This window comes from Parus major, chromosome 2, assembly GCF_001522545.3.
Source record: "Parus major isolate Abel chromosome 2, Parus_major1.1, whole genome shotgun sequence".
NCBI lineage: Eukaryota > Metazoa > Chordata > Aves > Passeriformes > Paridae > Parus > Parus major.
The window spans coordinates 33010354-33034252 of record NC_031769.1 but is presented as its reverse complement, the minus strand read 5'-3'; the positions used below and the strand labels follow the sequence as shown (position 1 = coordinate 33034252).

Below are 23899 nucleotides of genomic sequence, written 5' to 3'. Positions count from 1 at the left end.
GGCACCTGAAGAGGATAGTGGTTTGTGCTGCTCAACACTGACTCCTCTGACTGTACAAGGAGTAACACAAGGAGCTTCAAACGCAATTCTGACTGCTCTTACTCCACAGGTGGAGTATAAACTTCAGCGCAAGACATTGATGGAGGAGCATGTAAAGTGGAGAAAGGGCAATGATTACTTTGAGTGGGAATGTAAGAGATGGCATGGGATTAACGGGAAGCCTCTTTGTGAGCTCTCAGGAGCAATATCTTTATATATTAACAGCATACAGTCCTAAGATATTTTTTAACCCTGACAGAACTAGGAGGCAAAAACCCCAAGGTTGATATCATAAAGTAGTCCGTCTTTTATGCCTGTACATAAACATGGTATGAAACATTGCCTGTTAAAACTCCAGAGCACAGTGGGTCAGCTTTCCTATTGAAATGCCTGCAGTTCTTCTGTACAAATTAAATTATTTAAGAATTACATTTTTCAGTATATAACATAAATTGATGAAAACTATTATTTACTTGCTACTATTTTTCTGTACTCTAAAATGAAAAATTGAGGATTTTTTTGTTTAATCTAGTCCTGCATGAGTGCAGGTTGCTTGTACCTCTCTCCAGAGTCTGCTGCTTATTCTCCATTTACATTTTTCCTGTAAAGTATGGGTACCTAAATGTGGTATTGTATGACATAGGATTTATATATTGGTTCTGAGTGTCTTTCTCAGTGTGGACTTTTTATCATGGAATTCTTCAAGCCTTCTTTAGGATTTAACATCTAGAGAATGCTTTGACAAAAGTAAAACACTGAGAGTATAATTTGTGTCTTCATAATACTCTAAACACTTTTATATTTTTATATTTTTGTTTTTTTGTTTTAAGAGCATTCTCAATTTAAATATTCTAGACATGAAACATAAACTTGTTTTATTATGAATCTATGTTCAGTGTTGCTATGGTTTTTGCTGTTTCAAATACAGTATATAACCATGTCATTATTTTCATGCCAGATGGCAACTAAAGCCCATATAGTCCTTTACGCATTTGCCCTCGCTGGGATAGAGGAGATAATCAGAAGTGTAATAGTGAGAAAACTCATGGGTTGAGATGAAGTTGGTATAATAGGTAAAGCAAAGGCTGTACACGGAAGAAAGACATAACAAGGAATTAATTCATCACTTGGGTAGGCAGGTGTTCAGCCATTTCCAGGAAAGCAGAATTTCATCACAAGTACCAGTGACTTAGAAAGACAAATATCATCACTTTAAACATCTCCTAGTTCCTTCAGCTTTATATGCTGAGTGTGGCATCATATAGTGTGGAGTATCCTCTTGGTCAGTTGGGGTCAGCTGTCCTGGCTGTGTCTCCTCACAACTTCTTGTACACCCCAGCCCACTCACTGGTGCAGCAGTATGAGAAGAAGAAAAGGTTTTCACTTTGTAAGCACTTTTCAGCAGTAACTAAAACATGCCTGTTTTATCAACACTGTTTTTAGCACAAATACAAAACATAGTCTGATACTAGCTACTGTAAAAAAAAAATAACTCTATCCCAAGCCAAGCCAGCACAATCTGAGATAGGTATATGGTATTCCCTAAATGTATGTGTGTATTAAAAAGTCCCCTGTTCCTAGGTCATCTGGCTTTTATATGAAAGTAAAACACAAATGTTTACTGGATTTGAAACCCTAAGTGTAATTGGAAAATGGTAGTATGGTGACTTCATGGAAGAGCGAGGTAACTGTACTGCTATGCAAACTTACATAAGAGATTATGTGTTGCTGAGTGGGACAAAATCCTCTGGAGTTGTTCTTTCTACATGTGTACTCACATACTTGTCACCCACAGGTCTTATTCATTCAAATATACTAAGATTTGCCATTCAGCCCATGAATTACATGTGCTGGAGTGTGGTGTTTGTGGAATTTGCTTCTAGAAATGTAGTCTTATATTTTAAATTTATACTTTCATGAAGGTTAAATGATAATATGCTTATGCATAGCTGATAAGTGGGCATTTTTGATTGACAGCTAGGGCTTACATATACACATATATTCTATGCATTCGAGTACTAGCAAAAGTTTAGGACAGGGAAACAGTGGAACAATTTTGCCATTGGTTGTGAATATCATGTTTGGTCTTTTTTTATGGAGTGTATCACCTAATAAAGATACATATAGGCAAAGAGAGACAGGCAACTGGTCTCTGGAATCAAAGTGTGAAAGATGATTATGCTGGTTATAAATAGGGCATAATATTTTCTGTTCATGTGCTATCTACTCTGTATTTTTCTGTTTGGAGGGAGAGATGAATTCTAGAGAGAAATAATTTACTTTTGATTGGTTTGACAGGTGTGATGAAGTGCAAATATTTTGATCAGATTAACACGATGACTGGCATGCTACCAAGAGAGGATTGTGTCAAAAATAGGTTGGAGTCAGGTTCAGATTCACAGCAGTTGTTAAATGGCTGGGAGCTTTGGAGGAAGCTTTCCCAAAAAAAGCATACTAAATTAATGAAAGGAAAGCCTATCTAGTGTTTGACAACTTTTGAATGTATAAGAACTCCAGCAAAGCAAATATCAGGCTTTGTTGTTTCAATTATATGGAAAACTTTCTGTTCTTTACAAACAGCCATGATGTTTCTGGACATAGTCTCTAAATTTTTTATGTATTTCCATTATTAAATGAGAGGAAGTGAAACTCAGCTGTGGTTAGGCAGTTCTACTGATGAATGCAATGTCTGTGTCTGTAAAGAAGAGTATTTTCACTATACATGGGTTTATTTTGGATTCTTAGAAATTAGTTTTCTGATTCAAAAGGGAACACATAAATAGAAAAGGGTATTTGGATGGCTCTGGAAAGCTTTTTGTGTTTGTATATACCAAAAGGCAATGCTTGAACAACTGTTACATGATTTTCAAGAATTTTGAGGGCCATTTAATCTATTGAAGCATCAACTTTATGATTCTGGTCTGATGATTTTTGTCATATTTAGTTTTTTCTCCTTCACCAAGATTTTATTTTGTTTTTTTAGGAGCAATGTAGTTTGTTACTTTTCCCCCTCTTCTTTGCCTAGATGTGTTAAACATATCTGAGAAAATATCGTGAGTTTCAGGAAGAAGTTAAATTTTGCCTAGTTAGGTGAAAGCCTCAACTAATATCAATTTCACTGTGTCTTTCCCAGACCTTTGCGCTTATGCATGACAGTGACCAGAGTGCATCGGATTAACTGATAATGTAGATTTTGTATCTGTTGTAGCAGAGCTCTCAGTTGGGCAAGAAATTCATTAACAGAATGCTGCATTAAGCCACAGGTTCATACCAGGTGCTGCCAGACAGCAATTCCACTTCTAGTTTCATGGGAGGAATATGCACACAGTTTTGCAAGGCAGTGCCTAATTCTAGTGAGGAAAAGTAAAAGTGAGCAGAGGTCTTGGTGCCAACGGTAGTTTGGCATTTCCTGGGAGGGAAGTTGCTGCAGCTTCATCCTGTACTAGGACAGGCAGAACTTTGGAGCCTAGTACTCTCCTTTTTTCCTTCTGCCAGTGTTTTCTCTTTCATGTCTCTTTGCTTGGTGTTCCTTTCCCCCCTCACGAGAAGCTGCAGCTGTGCAGTGCTGGGAGCAGGTTCATTATATGTCAGCGTTTAGGGAAACTGCTCCAGCAGCATTTACGCATCGGGTCAGAAGGTAGCCCTAGAACGGCATCGCTCGCAGCTGCGCTGGAGCCTGCAAGTGTCCGTGAGAATTAGGATTTTTTCCGTTCCAGATAGGAATTAATGTCCTCCTTGCTATCGAAAATACTTTTATTCTGTGTATTTGTGCAATAGACTATTTAACTAGCAATGTGTATTGACTTTTACAGAGCTGGAAGATGAAGAAGAGTCTGAGAACTCTCTTTCTTCGCCTCCTGATAGCGTCTCAATAGCATCTGACCGATATGATAAAGAGGATGAAGCACCTTCTGATGGTATGTGACACTGTTTACCTCAGAAAGTATTAGATTTGCCAGTTTGCTATGAACTGATGTAATCGGATCCTTGGGATGTGAATGTTAGTGTTGGAAAACAGACAAACAGATAAGCAGCTCAGCTAGACACTTTCCTTACCTTTACAAGAACCTTTAAAGGAACTGAAGAGCTCTCTCTAGTGGTCCTAGAGCATAGTGAAGCTGTCTCAAATTTACACGGTGTTTCTCAACTCACGTTTTTTGATAACGAAGCATCTTCTGTAGATACATACGTTTTTAAAGATAGATCAGTGGCTAAACCAGTGTGAATATTTGTAGTAACAAATTGTTTGTTAATTCAACATTATCAGATTCTTGCTTAATTTTATTGTGCTACTTAATGGCTTACTGTATTATTTATCTAATAAATAATGAAACAGTTTATGTGATTGATATTTTTCTGTAAACTCCATGCAGAATAGGTTCATAAAATATTAAATTAATTATTCTTACAGTGTTTCCTTCCATTAAGACAGTCTTTTGTACAATGTTTTTTTATATAAATTTTAAGTTTGTATTTGCATTTAAAAAAAGTCTACGCCTCATAGAGCTGTTTTCCATGTTGTTTTATTTTGTATTCATTAAGTTTAATGCTAAATGTGATGGTTCTGAAGACATGAACAATTGAATATTTCAACAGTTAACAAGCTTGCTTTAGCATAGTGTCCATATTTTTGAGATTAGCTTATTGTATACATAATATAAACACCCTCTATAGATAATATATGGTAGTAAATTGTACAAATAAATTAACAATGTATATTAATTTGTGGCACTGTAAGTTAGATAGACTTACTAGTGAATGATGTTTTCTGACATGATATGATGATCAAACTGTGCAGCTCCATCTCGAAATACAATTGCTGAATGAAAATATGCTTCCTGCAATGTAGCACTCCACATTTTATATTATCCAGATTATTCCCTTTGGAAACATAAATTGCTTTTATGAGGTATAAAATTATGTCTATTGCAGAACAGGGATAAGTCAAGTACATGCATAAGTGATAAACCTTCTAACCACTGATTCAGAATAATGCATTTTTTTTATGTCCAGAACTCTGTAAAATGTAGAACAATAATAATCACACCTTTTTTTTTTTTTTTTTTTTTTAAATATTGAGCTTATTGCATGTTGGCAGTATGACCTTCTACTAAAAAAAGTAAAACCAGGCCTTTTTGCTCTCTGGTTGAAATGTAATTATCAGTCAAATTGAGTATGGCTTTTAGAAAACCCAAGCTAATTTTCAAAACTACAGATGAATGCAACTTTCTGTGTATTTATTTTTGCTTACCAACATAATCTTATCATTATTTCTAATTATAACTTAATAACATGGTCCTGATTGCATAAAGGGTATGTGACAAAATTATATGACTATTTAATAGAAGATATGATTATAGAATTGTTTCAAAATAGTTAATCAAGAGAAAAGTGAAAATGCTCATAACCTAAATAATGAGTGCTTGGAGAATGCTGATGCAAGAATATGTGAAATACCGTATGAGTTTTTACAGATGGGTGATTAATTTTTAGCCTGCTTTGGAAGTTACAAGAGTAGGTATAATAACTGCTCAACAATAACTTGACTAATTTATATTTTATATTTTACGATAAATCCTCTTTATGTAGTAGGAGTGTAGCACAAAGCAAATTTGAGAGACGGTGGTAAATTCTGATCTGTAAATACTTAATTTATTGGAGTAAACAGTGTTCCTTTTTTTCTCTTCAAATGTCTAATGTGTCATTCTAAGACTGTTTTGATTTTAACATATATAATCCATCATTACAGTCTAGCCACCTAGCCTGTGTATGAAAATGTATGTTGGGAAAATCTTATAAGAGGTGGATTGATCCCCAGAGGTGCCATTTGTTTCAGTTCGAATAGGCATAAATAGGTTTGTTGAAGCTCAATACTGTATTTTAGATTTTTAGCAGTCTGTTAATGTTCAATATTTAAATCCTGCTCAAGAAACTGGGTCTATAAGGTAGATGTTTGATCTTGCATAATTACCAGTTCAGTTCAGCAGGGCTCTGTACAGATCTAAAACCTGATTTGTGTAGGATCAAGGCTCTCAGTGTTAATGGAGGGCCCTATCGGTAGGTAACCAAATTGAGGTGGTTTATTTATGTTTGAGTCCATTTCTATTTTTATGTAAAACCTTCTACATATATTTTCTGCTAAAAAGCCCCAAGGCATTTCTCTTTATATACTTGACTTAGGCTGCAAGGTTTGTATGACTTGCGAAAGTGTTGCAATTTGACTTTGCGGCATTACTGTCAAAACATAATTTGTGAAGGCACACGCTTGGTAACAGATAAAGAATTAGTATATTATGTGTACGTTACAGTCATTGTAAAATCCTGGAGTTTTTGTGTGACCTTTGTCTAATGGTGTATTAATTACAAGAGAGATAATCCATTTAACAATAAGTATGGGATAACTAAATTAGCACAGGTCACCTAAAGGCCTTTTGTCAAATCTGATTGTTATGTTGTCCTTTTGACTTTTACCTTATGGTAGGCACTAACAAAGTATCTAAACTTTGATGGATTATAAACTCTAAACATGATATGTATTTTTCATAATGCTAATGTAATTTTCTAGGTACTGAAAAGGTCAAACCCCCACGTCTCTGTGTGCATTCTAAGTCTGTCTTTCCTTTTAATATTTCTTTTTCTCTGTTCCTCTGGTTCAAAAGTTCACTCTGTTCCCAAATGGCCACCTAATTTTCCAGTTATTCCCTCAAGCCATATGTGTTTTGGTTTCTTTATGGTTTATTAGGTACTGTAGGAAAGTAGCATAAGTTATATCATCTAATGAAATTCAAGCACACTTCAGTGATGCTTTGACTCGATTGCTGGCAGCAATTAAATCACAATGAAAGAGAATGATGCATGGGCTTAAATGTCCAGACACCCTACAGAAATTGGAAGAGGGATAAAACACAACAAAACCCCCAAATAGAATAAAAAACTGAAAAACAAGACAGACCAAACAAAACAGCACAGCCAGGGACTCTGGTCTTAACTTGATTTTTTTTTTTTTTTTATTGGCTAACAGCCTGATTGATAGCAAAATCATAACTTGCTGTATGCTAACAGGCAGAGTTCACTTGTAGGTTATTGTGAGCTGATAAAGGGTTAGATGGAGTTTTGATTTTCGCATTGGTCCTTGGTGCACCAGATTAATGGAATTTCAATGAGAGACTGGAGTAGTCACAGCTTTGTCAGAAAAACAGATGGAGATTCTATAGCCATGTCTGCTCATTAATACCAGTTGCCTGAAAGGTGTACTACTTCTCTATACAAAAGACTCAACATAATTGATTTTTGAGCGAGGTATTTTTTCACTTATTGATGACTAGGTTTCTTGCAACTTAAATGACAGGTTTTTGTATAGTACATTGTATAACAATGTTATGTCTTGTAATTTCTTACTCTCCTTCCATCTGCGTATTGAAGAATGTATGTTGTGGGAAATACATATGTCTTGATTAGTTAAAAACCAAAGCATACCAAAATACTTTAAAATTGAAATTCCAAGGTTTTCTTTCAAATTGGAAACAAACTTACTTTTGGTTGAGAAGTGAATGGGAAAAGAGTTACTATTTTTCATTTAATTTTGAAATTTCCTAGGTATTAAGTACTGGTTCAATAGCAGGCTTAAACTTTCCTGTTTAATAGCATGGTAATCTTTTTTTGTAATATAAAGTTTTTTTTTTTTTTTTTTTTTTTTTTGGTTTATGCTGTGGTAAATTGATTCTATAGTAAGAAATGACACTAGTATTAGAGGACCAAACGTTCTGACTTTGTAAGTGGGCCTCTGAAGGAGACACGTCACTTTGGCTCTGCAGGGAGTATGTAACTGAACAATTACTGGATCTAAAAGATCACAGTGAATGGTGTGATGAAATAATTTAGATCATCACCATTTGTATGGAAGGTCTAGAAACATTGCCTTGTGAAGGTAAGGATGAAAGAAATACTAAAACTGTGTCTGGGGACTTATGTGCTCTTCAGGTTATCTTATTTGGCTATACCTTATGAGTAAAATATGCTTTTAAGTAGAAAATTTTTAAACAATCTGAGAATCTCTTATTAAATTTCCCCATAGCTGAAGTGGAGGAAGGTAGGGCTGGAGCAAGCAAAACTGGGCAGTTGGAGAACTTTGAGGAAAAAGAATAAATGAAAGTGTTGTGTTTTAACTGTTTGTCACCAAAGTGCAGTCTTGAAAATGAGAAAAATTTATTGCTCCTGCAATGTGATTTACTTGCTATAATGTTTGGATGAAGCAACAGGATTCAGTGCTTTGTTTTCATCTAGTTGCTTTGGAAAAGTTCTATACGAGTCTTTGCAGGCTGGAGTCAACTATTTTACATGATCTATAGTATTTACTTAATATGAGCATCACATTTTGCAGTTTGATTGATCAAGTGAGAATGAAAAATTGTGTGACTGAATTTTGCATGCTGTTTCTTTTTACATGTTATATCTCAAATACCAATACTGATTAAGCATTTTTCCCCCTTATTTTTCCTGTTTGTTAGGCCTAGTTGTTTGAATACTGTCACTGAAGAAGGTGGGTAAAGTTCAGTGTAAGATTTTATCTTTGTCCATACACACAAGCGTTTCCCCACTTTCTGCAAATACATTCCTACTGAGTTTATTTTTGAGGCACTATATTAAAGCAAAAGGTGTTCTTCACAGAACTGGTTAAGCACTGCTAGCAACTAAGAGATCAAAGGTTGGAGAATGGAAAATACAACTAGGAATTTCTAAACTTTCTCATTTGCCCTTCTTATTCCTCCAGTCTTGTCTTGGTATACCACTTTTTAGTAACATAATCCTGTATATGGAGAGGATGTTTGCTTGTCTTAGGGATGACAGCACTGGAAGTTTACCTGAGTTATTGTAGGAGATTAGTTATTAACTTTCAGTGTTGGAGAGAGAGGTACAAACTTAAGTGCATGACAGTCATTCAAAGGAATGAGGAACTTCTTTATTTGTCTTGTTTTTCTCATAGCTAGATCTCATTGAAGGCAGAAAACCAGGCACTTTATTATTCCTTATATCTCTTTTAATATTCAAGATGGAATAAAAAAGATCATATTGAAGGGAAGTAAGATCTAGGTTTACTTGGACAGCTAATCTTCAGTGAGAAAAGGTGGCTTCTGCTTTATGCTCTTACTAGGCACTGTCAGGAGGGCAGTAGCCCATCATATGAAAAATGGATGAAAACTGGACTTTGGCATGTTATTTTGAGGGGATGATAGTTCTTGTCAGAATTTTGAAGAGGATTATGATTCTGTGTTTCTTGCTGAGAAGGTAATATGATGATCAGAAATGTTGCTTTCAAAATAATAAAAAAATTTAATTAGTGGCACAGTCTGAAGCAGGAGGATTGAAGTCTAAAATTCCTGATGTGTTGTGCTGAGGTTGTCAGAGGGAGGATGAATCACTACAAATTTAGGCTGAGTCACTTATGGGCAGTTTAGATCTCATCCAGAAAACAGTCTTACAAGCTTATGGGACCCAGTGAAAAGTAAAACATATTGAAGAGGAACTTAAAATATGAAGCTTTTTTTTTTTTTAAGGTTCTGTTTTTTAAGGATATTGGTACATGTGGGACCAACCATATGAGTGTAAATTCCCAGATGCAAATTTGTGTTTTAACACATGAGAAGAGGGTGCTAACTTAGTTGAAATTGTCAAAAGCTGTCAAGAAGATCAGCTGCTTGTTGAAAAGGAGAGGCCTAAAGAGTGAAATAAGTGTGTCACCCATATTCTACCTGAGATATTTCTTGGTTGGCACCTGTCTCATCTTTCCTAAAAATCTCTACTGGAGCAATTGCACTGTCCCTTGGACAGCTTGTCACAGTGCTGCACTCTGCTTGCTAGGGGAGAATACATACCCTGAACTCTGTCAATCTGTTGACATTTGATTATCTTTTGGCCATAAAAGACCTGGCAATAGTATATTTTTTTCTTTCTGTAATCAACATTTTGAGCATTCTGAATAGAATCTTTATAGCTTTCCACATGTAGCTGCTTTTGAAACCTTGTGAAAAGAGCAAACAACGGAACTGCTGGGTTGCTTGCTGGTTTGTTTGTAGGATTCATACCAGTGCATATAGCAGCAATGACTTAGATGGAGAAGCAAGATGTTTAAAAAAAAGTGTGTGTGAAGTATGTGAAGCTAATCTAATTAAATTTGATTTAAACCATTTGTACAGAACATAAGGGAATAATTTCTGATAGGAAGCAGAAGTTTTAAGTGAAATTTTTGGCCCTATTAAAGTCAACAATAAAGTTAAAAATGGCATTGTGTAGGTTAACAGTGTGTACAAATTGATGATACTAAAATGTTTGAACTTCTAATTATCATGATGAAAAACTTCCCATCAAACAATAAACCCCTGTGTTCTTTTAACATTTACCTTTCTCCCGTGGGAGAGATGACATGGTTTGTTGCTCATTTTATTTCATCTATGTTGCTTCAGTGACTGAACAATAACAAAACAGCTACTCCACTGCTACACAGGACAGTCTCAACAATAAAAACTAAATAATTACCTGCTTAACCCATTTCTTATTCATATTAGATCATAATTTTATTCAAGATATGTAATAATAGGATGGTTAAAAAAAGGCCCAGAAAGTTGAAGTGAATAGATTTTTCTATTTACATTATATTGCTTGTTGGCCTAATGTTATTCTAGTTTGGCTCTTATACATCACAAATAGTTGACATAAAAAGGAAGAGGAGAGGTTTTCCTTCTGCTTCTTGGATATGCAATAAGCTTTTCAAGTAGGTTTTGGATGCAGTTAATTATAATTTTAGGACCTTATTGGTGCTTTATCTCGACTGAATTAATTTCTACCTTCTGATTTCCCTGTAATTCCTCTTTGTTCCTGCCAAGCAGTAGTGACAAGGCAGCTTTCATTCTGCTCCTTACTTCTTTCTTCCTAGAGCCAGAAAGATGCATCAATCATAGATGATTGCATGGCTTCACACTACTCCAGTGGCACTTGAGGTGGGTACCAGAGGACAGCAAGTCTGCCAGATTGATGCTGCTTGGCATTCAAAGCAAGAGGCATCTTTTTCTTACTGAGATCTACCATGTATGACAGAAAAATGGGTCTGCCTTCAACATATGCTATATAGCAGTCCCAAACATCTTGTGAAAAAGCTCTACAGAACCATAGCATTTTCTTTTAGATTAGATCAGAACTATTTAAAACAATGGTCTATGTGGTAATTCATATTTTGTCTCAAGGATGAGGCTTTAGAAGTCCCTGGAGAAAGGAACCTACTGGGGGAAAAAAAAAGTATAACCTTGCAGTGTAAGTACAAGCTAAGTTTGGCATTTCTTCTCTGAATTGGTGATTAAGAATTCGTGCCTCTAATTTATTGCATGCATGAAGTGTGTATCAATCCTAATGAACAGAAAAAGAGTTTTCCCATGTTCCTGGCTTTGTGTATTAATTGATTAGTACTTTCTGTAGAGGTGCAAAGTGAATCTGTAGATCTTAAGCAAGAACAGAACAGGCCTGTTTTCTGTCAGGCATCATGCAGTCCAGGCATTAATTTTAGTGAATTTGGGTTTGTTTCCTTTTAAATAAAAGCAAGTTTGCAGTGGATTAATATTTGTGAATTTTGAGATTAAATTTGAGTGGAAAAGCAAAATCTGTGTCATGAAAAGGCTTATTGAATGTTTTTTCAAAAAAACTCCCACATAGTAGATTAAATCTTTATGGTATCCACTGATTGGACAAGTTTATTATTGGCATTCTCAAGAAGATGTTGCAGATAAGTTCGCTGCTTAAAAGATTTCAGCAGGAACCATACTTCTTTGGACATCTGTCACTAGGCAGTTTCTTTCCTCAGTAATTTTTATAGATGTTTACTTGCATAATGTACAACAGTACGATTTAAGATTAGAGTAGCAGACTAAAACTGCTGAATGCCATATTTTCTCCAAACTAAAATTACTTCTACAATTTCTTAATCCTAGGCACAGCCTATTCACGGCTATCGCTATAATGACTGGTAATATGCCATGAATATCTTGGTCTTACCTTCTCTATTGCTGGTAGTCAGAAAGAGTTTTGGGCTCTTTTGGGGAAGGAATTATGAATGAACCTACACTAGATAATGGAGGAAGACGTCTTTTGCTCTAAATGAGTGTCCTTCTGTATATTTGTTCTGCCTACCTGGACATATGTTCCTTAATGCAAAGTACATCAGAGCCTGATAATATTTTTTCAGGGATATCCTGTTCTTCATATAAAACAATTTCTGCTTGTTACTCAGTAGTTAAATTTTGTATTTCTCTGTGTCATAGAATCAATCATAGAATGGTTTAGGATGAAAGGGACCTTAAAGGGACCATCTAGTTCTAACTCCTCTGCCAGGAGCAGGGACATCTTCCATTAGACCAGGCTCTTAAAACCCCATTCAACCTGGCCTTGAACATTCCAGGGATGGGGCATTCACAGCTTGGACATGGGTGATGTATAAATTCTCACAATACACATTGAAAGGTGAAATTAGTTTATGATGTCCTTCACATAATTGCACTTGTGCATCACTGCTTTACATTGAGGAATTCAGGGAAAAGGATTAGTATTGAAATGATATGAATGGGAGCAGAAGGGTATTTAGACTATGTACATGGCTCTGCAATAAAAATGAAAATGGGTTGGAGGTAAGTGAAGTGAAGGTGGTCCAAGTCTTTTAGGTAGGTAATAGGATATGTTCTTTTGCAAGGGTGGGTACAGGAAATGGGCCTTATTATTACAGTTTCTTGGAAAAGAAGTTAATGCAAGTGTTGTTATTGACTTCCAATTAAAAACAATATTAACCTTGCCTGTTTTCACAGGGACACTCTAACACATTCTTATAATTCTGTCTATTTTGCGTTTAGTAATTTGAGTATTATGCCTGTGAAGATAGGGAGAGAAAAACTTGTCTTTTAGTTTTCTAGAACTGCTTTCCTTCTAGTAGGAGTGAACTGATTTTTCTCTAACGGCTTCTTCAGAAGTTATCTTTAATACTGTATTTCATCAGAAAAATAATTGGTGAGGCTACCACAAAGTTTTTTGATCAAAGATTTTTGAATTATTTTAGAAAAATGGTTACTTGGTACTTGTATATGTAAAACTGCATTCTAAGAATTGAAAATACACAAAAGAATGTAGTCGTATTTTTTGTCTGTAATCTTTGTAGATAATTTTTGGAATTTCAAGTTAAAAGTAACACCACAAAACAAAAACTTTGTTTTTACTTGTTAGTGACAATATATCTGCAAATTTAATTTGGAAATATGGACTGTGTAATGTAGTTGACAAAGCTACATTTAAGTAAATATTGCTTTTTTTTAATGCATGACACACTTTTTTTTCTGCCTCTGTTTTCTGTAATCTTCCAGTGCTCTCATTCACTTGAGCGATATTTAGAATGTGGTATAAAAATAATGTGAAAATGCTGTAGTGAGCTGGTGATAATTGATTTACTCCACCACACTGAAATACCTCTTGTTTTCCTCTTCCTCCTCCCTTGGGCAATAATCATGGGATCAAGCTGCCAGTCTGTAGATATAATTTTTCCAGCAGTGCCATCTGGCTCCTTGGCACTGGAAGTTGTATTGGCTTCTTTGCTGTTTCCACTGATTTTTGTCAAATGTTAGTCCGTTGATGAAATGTCTTTTGCGAGTGGGTGCTGTTTTTATCCTCCTCCTCAAATGAATGTTGTTTTTTATTGGTATTGTAAGGGACCACTTTTTATTTTTATTTATTATTTTTTTAAATGGAGTTTAAGTCTCAGCGTATTGCTTTGAGGAAAATACAGGATTTACGTACACATTGGCTTCTTTCATCTATGTTGAAAATAGTTTTTCAGGATTTTGTATGTTTTGAATAGTCCTAGTGTTATGTCCTCGTACGGATTTTTAAACATCTTCAACATATTTCCTTTTTATTTTTGGAAGCTGACTTTTAAAAGACATTATGAATGAACGGTAAAAATTTGTAGTGTCTGTTTTACAGTTATAGCAAGTTTTATGTTTTTGAATGAATAGCCAACAAAGATCTCTTTTTTCTCATAGGACTACAGTTTTATTTTTTGCTGTCAGCATTTCTTAAAAAAAAAATAAAGATTTAAAAATGTAAAAATGGTGGCTTTAATAGAATAAACATGTCTGAGTTGCTGAATTCTATTCAAACCTTAGAATGTACTTCACTGCCATACAGCATATAATGATGGTATTGATAAAGTGTTCGAAAGGAATGTTCTGGAAAAGTATTTTAATAGGGGTGAGAAGTAGAAGGAAAATTCTGTTGATCTAGAATATTTTTGTAATTATTATTAATATTTTTACTAGTCTCTTTAAAAAAAAATGAAGTATTTCCTATACTGCTCAGAGACATTCAGTTAGAGGAGAAAAAAGCCTGAGGAGCCGAGGGTCCCAACCACATAAGAGGAACAGAATTTCAGATTACACGTTTTTATTCTGTCATTAAAAAAAAAAAAAAAGCTCTGAATATTGTATGTGAATTTAAAAAATATCTGAAGCCTGTTCTATTATAATGTAAGTGAACTCCTGTTAATCAGGGTGAAGTGAACTAATTTGAATCCTTTATATATTTTTTAAAATTTATGTTTCAACCTGCATTTTCAGATGCTGTGTCTCAGATGAATGAATTATACTCATCCCTGGGCGTAAATGCAAATTTTCTTTTGTGTTGAAAGTATTTACTTAAAGTTATTCAAGATAACATTGGAAAGTCTCAAACACGAACAATTGTATTTAGTTGGCCTATTTGAATGTTTTTATATTATTATTCTTGAAAGCAGAAAATAATAAGCACTATTACTTTATCATAGTCTTAGTACTATCATAGTGTAATGCCTTTGTTAATAAAATGCTATTAGACTGGTATTTAAATCAATATTTACATGTTTTCCCAGCATTGGAGAAAATTGTTCAGTACTGGAAATGAGGATTAAAAATCTTGTGTGGGACAAGGAGGGCCTTGATAGTATTTTTGTAGCAGTTGCTTTGAATGAAATTTCAAGTATCTCTTGGTGTCTTTATAGTAGCTTTTTAAAGAAAACAGCTCTGACAGACAGGGTGTCTGAATGCAGGTCTCATCAGTAACTTGACTCAGACACAAAGTGGGTATTTTTAACATATGAGTTCAGTTGAAAGAATCTATAGAAAGGGCTGTAATATCAAAGTAAGGCGAGCATAGCTAAATATGCATGATCCATTGTTAATAGCAGAAATGTAAGTCTTTAGTCGCACAGAATATATTCTCTCATGCAAGATTTTAAGGGCATGGGTATATCATGATTTTCTAAAATAGCATCAAATCTTCTTTTTGTTCGTAAGTAAATGTGACGATAGAATGTTGCTGCTAATCAATTGTCTGGGATGCCACCTCATTAAGATTTACACGATCATCAAAAATGCCCAGAATTGTTTGTTGGCTATATCCTAACTCAAATATATAAAGGGGATACCGCAGCATTTTTCTTTAGAATCGCAGGGAGTTCAGTGACCTTTTGTGGCAAATTATGTAGAAAGAAAATATTTATATTCATTTAAAATAACCTCCATGAAGAAATAGTCTCATTACCCTGTTTGATCAATTCCTTGCAGCCTGAGCTGTAGCATGCTGCTATTGCCATTGGTTGATGGAATACACTGAGAAGTGGCTAATGGTGATGGTGCTCATCAGGACAGGGTTCAGCCAGCGGTCAGCAACAAATAATTCAAGACTGTTTCTAAGTTTGTGGCTGGTGGAATTTGCTTCTTGCCCCAAGCCAGCAGCATTGCTGAGCTGGGCTATTTGATTAGAGGAGAAGCATATTTGCTTCTTAGCAACTGCACATTTGCACAACACACAGACCTATACTGCCTCCAAAGGTTTGCCTTTTGTGATGGTGGAATAATACTTTTCTATTGATTGACAGACAAAAGAGATCTTTGCAATGCAGAGGAGTTTACAACCAATTTTTTCTTTGTCTTTTGTAAACTTATCAGAGGTGCTTTTTAATTTAGCACTGCCTAGTGCAGATTTGTATATGCAGCAAGACTGGCCATGATTTGAACTGCATTTAAGCTATTACTGCTATGCATATTTAAAGGACAGATGCACACTTAAGCTTAATCATTGGTGTGTGCAGCTTTTTCCCCAGCAGGTGTACTTAATGGAAATTATTTTCTACTGCATTTTGAAATAATTTTTTATATGTATATTGCTATTTCCTATGCAAGAGTGATATTCCTTTTTACTGAAGATAATCATAAACTGAAAGCTGCTCTATTCTTAGTGTTTTTTTATACATGAACAGAATTGCGGCAGTGATCGCAATTCTAATAGTGTGCATGTGATTTTGGATGTAATGTTTCCCACAGGAAGTGAGTCTACAGGAGAAAATGTGTCTAGTCAGTAGAAGGCAAAGGTATTTATAACACTGGTGATCCTTGAAAGAAGACAATTTAGGAAAAAGAAAGCCCAAGATTTACAGTCCTAGGAGGCCAGGACAAGGAAAAAGCAAACTTTTTTTTTATGGTTTTACAGCTCTTTTCACTCATGGTCTTTATTTTATTGTTGAAGTTTCCGTGCTGCCATAACAATAAATAACAATAAATCACTGATGTGGTTACTGAAATGTTTCATGAAATAGTAAGTACAGTTAGTGTTAATGTGAATTCTGCAGATATCTGCTTGCATATTTTCCTAAGTAAAACATATATTTTACTGTCATAACTCAAATCAGTGAGTACCTTTCCAAGTGGATTTTATAGTCAATTAAAACTGTATCTTTTAAGGGATAGAGCAATTTAAAGGAGGAGTGAAGAATAAAAAGACCATGGGCTAATGTAAGCATTCTGGAGTTTACTTATTAATAACTATTTCAGTGGCAGTTCCGATCCAAAAGGGGAGAGCAAGAAAACACCACGATATGGTGAAGTAATAAAAAGCCCCAAATGTCTCTCTTTAAATCAACATTAGTTAAACCTACAGAACTTCTAAATTCCTTTTTCAATTAGGATTCTTGTTTTGTCAGATGAGCATTTTAAAATGAATTGTGATCAAAATTTTAGGGTTTTAAGAGAATTTTGGAGATTATGGAATGAGGCAAAATGAAAGCATTGGGGCAAATTGGTGGCTGTTTTGGGGAACAGGTATTCAGGTTGTGCACTCTGCTGAGCAGGAAGCAAAGTCTAGGAATAGGTACAGCTGTGGTTTTGGAGTCCCTGGAAGGGCTGGTTGATGACTGACTTAATTTTCTTCCTTGTTAAATTTGACGTTTGTATATATATATATGAGTTTTTAGAAGGGTGTTTCAATGTACTGGTAGGATTTCTCAGTCATTTGTGAGAGCTGTTAGCTTTGCCTTAGTTTGAGACATTCAAAGTTGTGATAGTGTGATAAGATGGCTGCTTGTTACGCTGCTGAATTGCCAGAGATGTTTATGCCTGACTGACTTATTTTTGTACCTCAATACCTGTTAACGTGTTCCATGTGTTCTGCACAGATTTTATACTTCTGTCATTAATAGATGCCCAATAAATTAGTGTTGGGGTTTTCTTTTAGTTAGGTTGGTTCTTTTTCTGATAGCAGACAGCCTTTTGCAAAATAAGGTTTTTGAGTGAAGTAACTAAAAGTAGGAGTTGCCACATTATTACGATCAAAATGCAACCATACCGAGGTTAGAATACAGCAGCTCTTACTATGGCACTGTAAACAATACCCAGCGATTTAAGAGCAGGATGTGAGGAATATTTTACCTAATTGAAATGACAGGGGGGATTTTGCATAGGTAGAAGCAATTATTCATACTGGAGGTGGGCCAGAACGCTGGGGTTATTGCCCCATCTTGCTAATTAGGCTTTCAGTTTCATTAACAGTCATTGAGATATTGGGTGACTGACTTGTGTATGAATATAGCCATAATACATATAAAGTATGTTTTATTTAATTTTTGTGGCTCAGTTTTTTTAACAGCTCAAGAGGGGTAAAAATAAGAAGTGTTTTAAGATGTGCAGAATAGTGAATACTATGAAGGCTGAAGGCAGCATGGCTATGTCTGTTTTTGGGAAGACTAAGGCCATAACTGAGACACTACCACGTTTATATTAGCAACATTTTATTACCTTTCTTAAGATGGAATTTACAAGGGTTTCTACCTTTACAAATGTATATGTTGAGAAGGGAAATTAATCCAGCTTTGTTGTGCTTCCAGGATGTTTTCAACCTGGGATAAATTCAACTTTGAACAGGTCTGAGGAATTTACACTTCTTGTTGCCTCTAAGCCTTAATTTAGGAAATATAACCTAATGCATATGGCATCTTTAAATTCTGTCACTTTAATACACTGTCATTGATTTTTTTTTTCAACTGCCCCTGTTAATTGCCTTTGTCCTTCGGAAACAGACATTTTGAGGGAGGTTTGTTTTCCTTTTCAAGGATTGATAATGAGGTGCAGCGATTCATAACATAGTGTTGATATCAAATAGCTGCTTTCTGTATTTTGGAAAGGGCCTTGAGTGTCTGAGCCTTTATTAAATCTCTAGGTCAGTCTTTTTTAACTGACTTTTCCTTTGCCAAGTTCTGTGACTAGGAATGTCAGGTAGAAAATGTTTTTACCCTATTTGCAGTTAGAGATGATTCAGTTCTTGGATTAAAAACAGCCTTTAATGAATAAAATTTCCAAATAGAAACCAAGAAGGTGAAAATACTGTACAAAAAGCAGGTCTGTTGAGTCAAAATGTTTAAAAACCTGAAAATCATGTGTATGAAACTGACCAAGCTGAATGTATGAAAATCACCTTAAAACTGAGAAAAACATCATTTCATTTGGAACTGGAGTGGTTTAGGTTGTTGTCAGAGTTCCCCATGCCTTTTAACAACAAAAACAGAACAATGCTATTGTATTGTATTGTATTATATGTATAAAGGTAACATTACAGTAAGGAAAAGTGTGATTACAACATAACTGCCTATTCTGGTTCCTGCTGTTGTGTAGATATGGCCATAATTTGTCCTTTTGGTTTGATAATTACATTGATGGTCCTTGTGGAATTATTAATGAATTCTTTGTGACTGAGAGTCAATTGTCTAGCTCTTATGGCTTTTTCATGTTAGTTTCTTCATCTGTAAGATTGTTCTAAGTAATATATATATACCTGAGATTTGTAAAGATTTTGAACCAAGTTATCCTTATATTTGCCTTACATATCCACAGGTAAATTCCCTTGTCAGTATGTTTTATAGGCTAACACATGTACTGTTGAATAAAATGATGCTAATGAAATTAGAACAAATAGAACAGCAATTAGTAATTTTATTTGTTCAGTATACCTCTGATCTTGCACAGAATGGGCTTTGGTAGTGATATAAGACACATAATGTATAGATCATTCATGAAAAGTTGATTCAGGAGTCTTGTCCATTACTTGCCTCACTGAGTCCTTCTGTGGCGTTCTCTGGTACCATTTTGTCAGGTGTTTTTGAGAATTTCTTGTCAAAGTATGTTATTTTTAGAGGATTACGGGTTTATGCCAGGAGATCTGAGAGTGCATTGGCATGTTATAGATGCAAACACTTCTGTGGGAAACAATATAAAAATTAATCTTTATAATGACTAGATTTTTATTTTGATACAGTTTTGTTGGTAATCATAGATTGATTGGCTGCTTTTGGGAGTTCAGTTTATAGACAAATTGAAGCCGAATAAAAAGGCCGTGAAAACTGGCTAAGTGCCAGTAAATGAGGTAACGTATTTTGCATACATCACCTTAATTTTATTGGATCAAGGCAGTTTTAGAATCCTCTGCTGTATGTATGAATTTGAATAATTTCATGCTCCAGAAAACCTAATCAGGATAAGACCAAAAACTGGGAGAAAAAGCTTGCAAACAGCTGTGCAAATACGCTGGTGGAGGACCTAGATTTTACAGAAGGTGTGTTACAGGAAGTGGAATTAAATCTCTTGTGGCTGTTGAAGTTCACCGAAATCTCTTCTTCCTTTACTAGAAATAGAACTATCAACTAAGAAAACACCCAGGTGGATAGGAATACAACAGTATTACTTTGTGCAATGCCACTTTCTTATTATTATTTCCATATTACTATATTCAGGCTTTAATAGCATTCTTTTGATGTTCTACTTGTTCACCACTTCAGGATACACATGTTCTTTGTGTGGGGAAAGATGTAGAGTGTCAAAAGTTAAGTCCTTAAACTAAAATTAACTTGAATTTTACAGTTGCTCATTTGCTTTCTGAGTGACAGAGCTGAAAAAGTGCATATCCAAACTGAGGAAATTTTGACTTGAGTTGGTGGAACTCCCTCCATTTTGAATGACCTATTAATATGTGTTATAAAACAGCATTTTTACTTGACATGATTTTATATTTAAGAAGGAACAAAGAAGGTGGCAATATTATTAGAATAAAAACGTGGTTTTTTGAAAGCCATTTCATTTATATAATCAGAGTCCATTACTGTTTACCATAAGGATACTCTTTCATAGCGTTCTCCTCATTTTTCTTCTGTCAATTTAAGGTATGCTACAGCAGTCACAGAAGAAAGTGTGTAGTTTTCTGAAATGCAGGAATCAGTGCATGTGTGGCATCCCAGTCTTACAAATGCTGGAACCTTCCCTCTGCCCCTTCTCTCTCCCCTCCTCCCTCCAACTGCTTACATTACTTGGAAAAAGTGTGTGGGTGCAGCAGGGGAAAATCAGTGGCATAGCAGGCCTGAAAAATGAAATGTTTTTCCCTGTAAATACTTTCTTAAAGGACAAGCATAATGAAACCAACAACATTTCACAGCATTCCTAGAAAAGATGTGAATGAATACAGTTTCTCTGTTATGAAGAGGAACAGTGGAGGCAAAGTAGCTGTGACTTGCCCAAGGTTGCGAAAGGAGTCTGGTTAAGAGCCAGGACTAGTTCCACGTTTTCTAGCTCCTGCTTACATGGTAAGATCTCTTGGTTATGTCTCACACGTTCCAGCTTTCTGAAGTTTTTGACAATTTGAAATGGATATTAAGGGGACATGAGGTAAACTTTTCCCCCCCTGTCCTCAGAACCACATCATTTATTAAGAAATGTCATCCTAATGTGTATACAACTTCCATGGCTTTGAGTGTTATTGTAAATGGTAAAAAGACTCTTTGGTTGGGTTTAAACTGATGCTGCCTTCTGAAGTACAAGAGGTGTTTATAGTTTTGTATAATGTCTTAGTTTTAATAATATTATTTTAATATGAAAATGTTGGTGTTTCTTTAACTGTTTAAAATAGCATATCTTGCTCTGATTTTTCAATATCAGAAAAATCATTTAGGTTTAGGACCCCAACACCACTTCCCCCTCCTCAGGAGTTACAGAAGCTCATTAAACTGCTGATACAGACACTAAAAAGCTGTGAGTTTTCCCTTATTGGCTCATTTGAAGGTTTGTTTTTTATCTTATTTATTTTTTAAATGAAAAAGGGGGTGGTGCAATTTAAAGGCCGGTATATAGACTATATGAAAACTAGTACAGTACATTCTGGAGGCAACAGTACAATGCTTTCTATCTGAAAGATCACAGATAGCTTGTATAAACTGGTAGAAAAGTTTATGAAAGTTACTCTTCAGTGAGTGAAGTGATTTGGCTTCACTTTAAAAACAGCAGCCTAAAACTGAGCTGCCTGAGTATTATCATTACTCCAAAGCAGCATAATTACCATTAGGAGAGAATTGGTTCCTTTAAGGGAAAAAATAATGAAGGGAAAACTTCTTAAAATGAGTTTTATTACATTTTTCTTATAAAATTAGTCTTTCATTTTGTTGATTAATGTTTGAGTTTAAGATTCTGATGTAGGCATTTTGCCATTATAATTCTGAAATATGGGAAGTCCTTGAAAACATTCCGGGATTGCCTTCTGTCTGTCTGCCTTGTAAAAGATCCTTTCAGTTAAATGGACCATCCTCCTTAAATGATGTCATTAGCTTGGATTGAAAAGACATTGCCTGCAGGGAAATCATTTAATTGTCTTAAAGTGCTCTACTTCTGTAGATCTTGAAGCAGCACCCTGACTTCCATCTTTGTATCAGATAATTCATCTAAAATTCTGTTTTTAATCTCTGACGAAATATTGAGATGTAATTTCCACTTTTATTGGAGAAATTTGAGACCTTTTATAGTCTTGTCTGTGTCAAATGGATGGAAAAGTTTCACTTGTTGAAATGCAAATGGGTACTGTCTTTTTTTGACTTAAAGAATTAATTTAACATCCATTCATGCACTGCTTTATAAATATTAATGTATTGAACTCTTGCATTTCACTGATACCAAGACATGCTTTTTTACACGCGTATTTCTAAAATCAGTTATTACTTGGTCAAACAGCAAGTCAAGTTTTGGGGATAATTGCAACCTTTTTTGTTTTTAAGGTAATGCATTACATATAGGAAAACAAAAATAACTGACCATCTTTTTTTGTTGGGCTTACCAATCTCCAGTCATGTAAGTCAGTTTAACAGGGATACTGGGAATTTTTAATCGAGTAGGCAGTCAGACCAGCAAAAGTCAAACCTATGTGTATCAGGGAATTACAGATTTATTTAGAAAATATATTCCTTGAAAATGTATAGTGTAATTTTGTCAATAATCTATTGCACTTACACTTTTAAAATCTCAGTCATTTAATCTTAAAAACTTCAAAGTAGGAAGAAAAGTGTATTTCAAAGTTCAAATTGTTACATACGCAGTTCTCAGCTTGAAGAGGTGTTGTACAGGAATGCTACAAAATTTTCAGAAGATTTTGCCCCTCAGAAAGGCTGGTTTTGCCTTTAAAATGGGGAAGTGGCATTTCTGATACTTTATTAAAAATTTGTAAGTTGCTATTACTCGTCTTTCTCTGATATTGAAATACTTAAAATATGCATTTCAAGACAGACACTGGATTAGTTGGGTTCTAATAAGTAATTTACTCAGCCTGAACTTTGTTGCTTGGACTGTTACCTTTTTTTTCTTCTATACTTCTATGTACAGGAAAGCACCGTAATTCTGAGCAAGAGACATTTTTGTTTTAATTTTGCTCCCTTTAACTTTTCGCACATTTTTTGCTTGGTATCAGCCTTAAAGGAAAATGTTTCAGTAGCACGCATAAAACCTAGGTCTGCAGGTTTCATGTTTGTTTTTCTTCTAGCACTGCCTACCAAGCTCCAAGAGAGACTGGTTTGTTTATTCTTGTGGTATTTTAATTGCAGTTTGTGTAAGTTGAGCTATGCTAGAAATTCCATGTGAACTTTTATCTGAATAAATATTTAGGATTTGTTCCTGCTCCTCTTGTAGCTAGTGTCAGTTTTCCACAGAGAGGTACCAGATCAGGGAAAATGACTCAGTTTTGATCCCCTAAAATTTTTGGAGTTGGGTGTAATCCCTGTCAAAAGTTTCAGAAATTCAGGTTCTGTAAACAGTCCTGAGAAACGTCCAGAAGTAACTCTGCTTCCTAGGCCACACCAGTGAACTGCTTATGCTTTGTTTCAAAAATATTTATATCCCTTAGCATTTTTTATTCTGTCACCTATTAACTATTACTATGTAGCCATAATTTTTTTTTTCAACTTTGCTCAACACTGGCTCTCAAACAGTAAGTCCTATGGATAGATTGCTTTTTCAAGTCTCTCTCTCTTCTACTTAGCAGTACCAGATTTGTTTCCTTTCATTTTCACTGAATGTCTCCTTGTTCCATAACAATGCAAATGGGATTCAGTACTCCTGATCTTTACCATTATATTCACTGGGAGGTGACTGAACATCTGCCTATTAAAATATTCCATATTGGGGAAAAATAATTTGATAATATGTGCCTTGGAATACCATTTATAGAA

General features: G+C 35.0%; 1 protein-coding gene across 2 annotated transcripts in view; it reads left to right on the top strand.

Moving 5' to 3' along the window:
• The window catches only part of SKAP2 (src kinase associated phosphoprotein 2), a 119586-nt gene that overhangs the window by 19097 nt on the left and 76590 nt on the right, over positions 1-23899 (top strand). For both annotated transcript variants that reach the window (XR_001519609.3, XM_015618765.3), the window contains exon 4: positions 3852-3956. Coding sequence is in view for 1 of the 2 variants with exons in the window: in XM_015618765.3 (XP_015474251.1) it covers positions 3852-3956 (105 nt within the window). In the remaining variant the exon portion in view is untranslated. The remainder of the gene's footprint in view (positions 1-3851; positions 3957-23899) is intronic.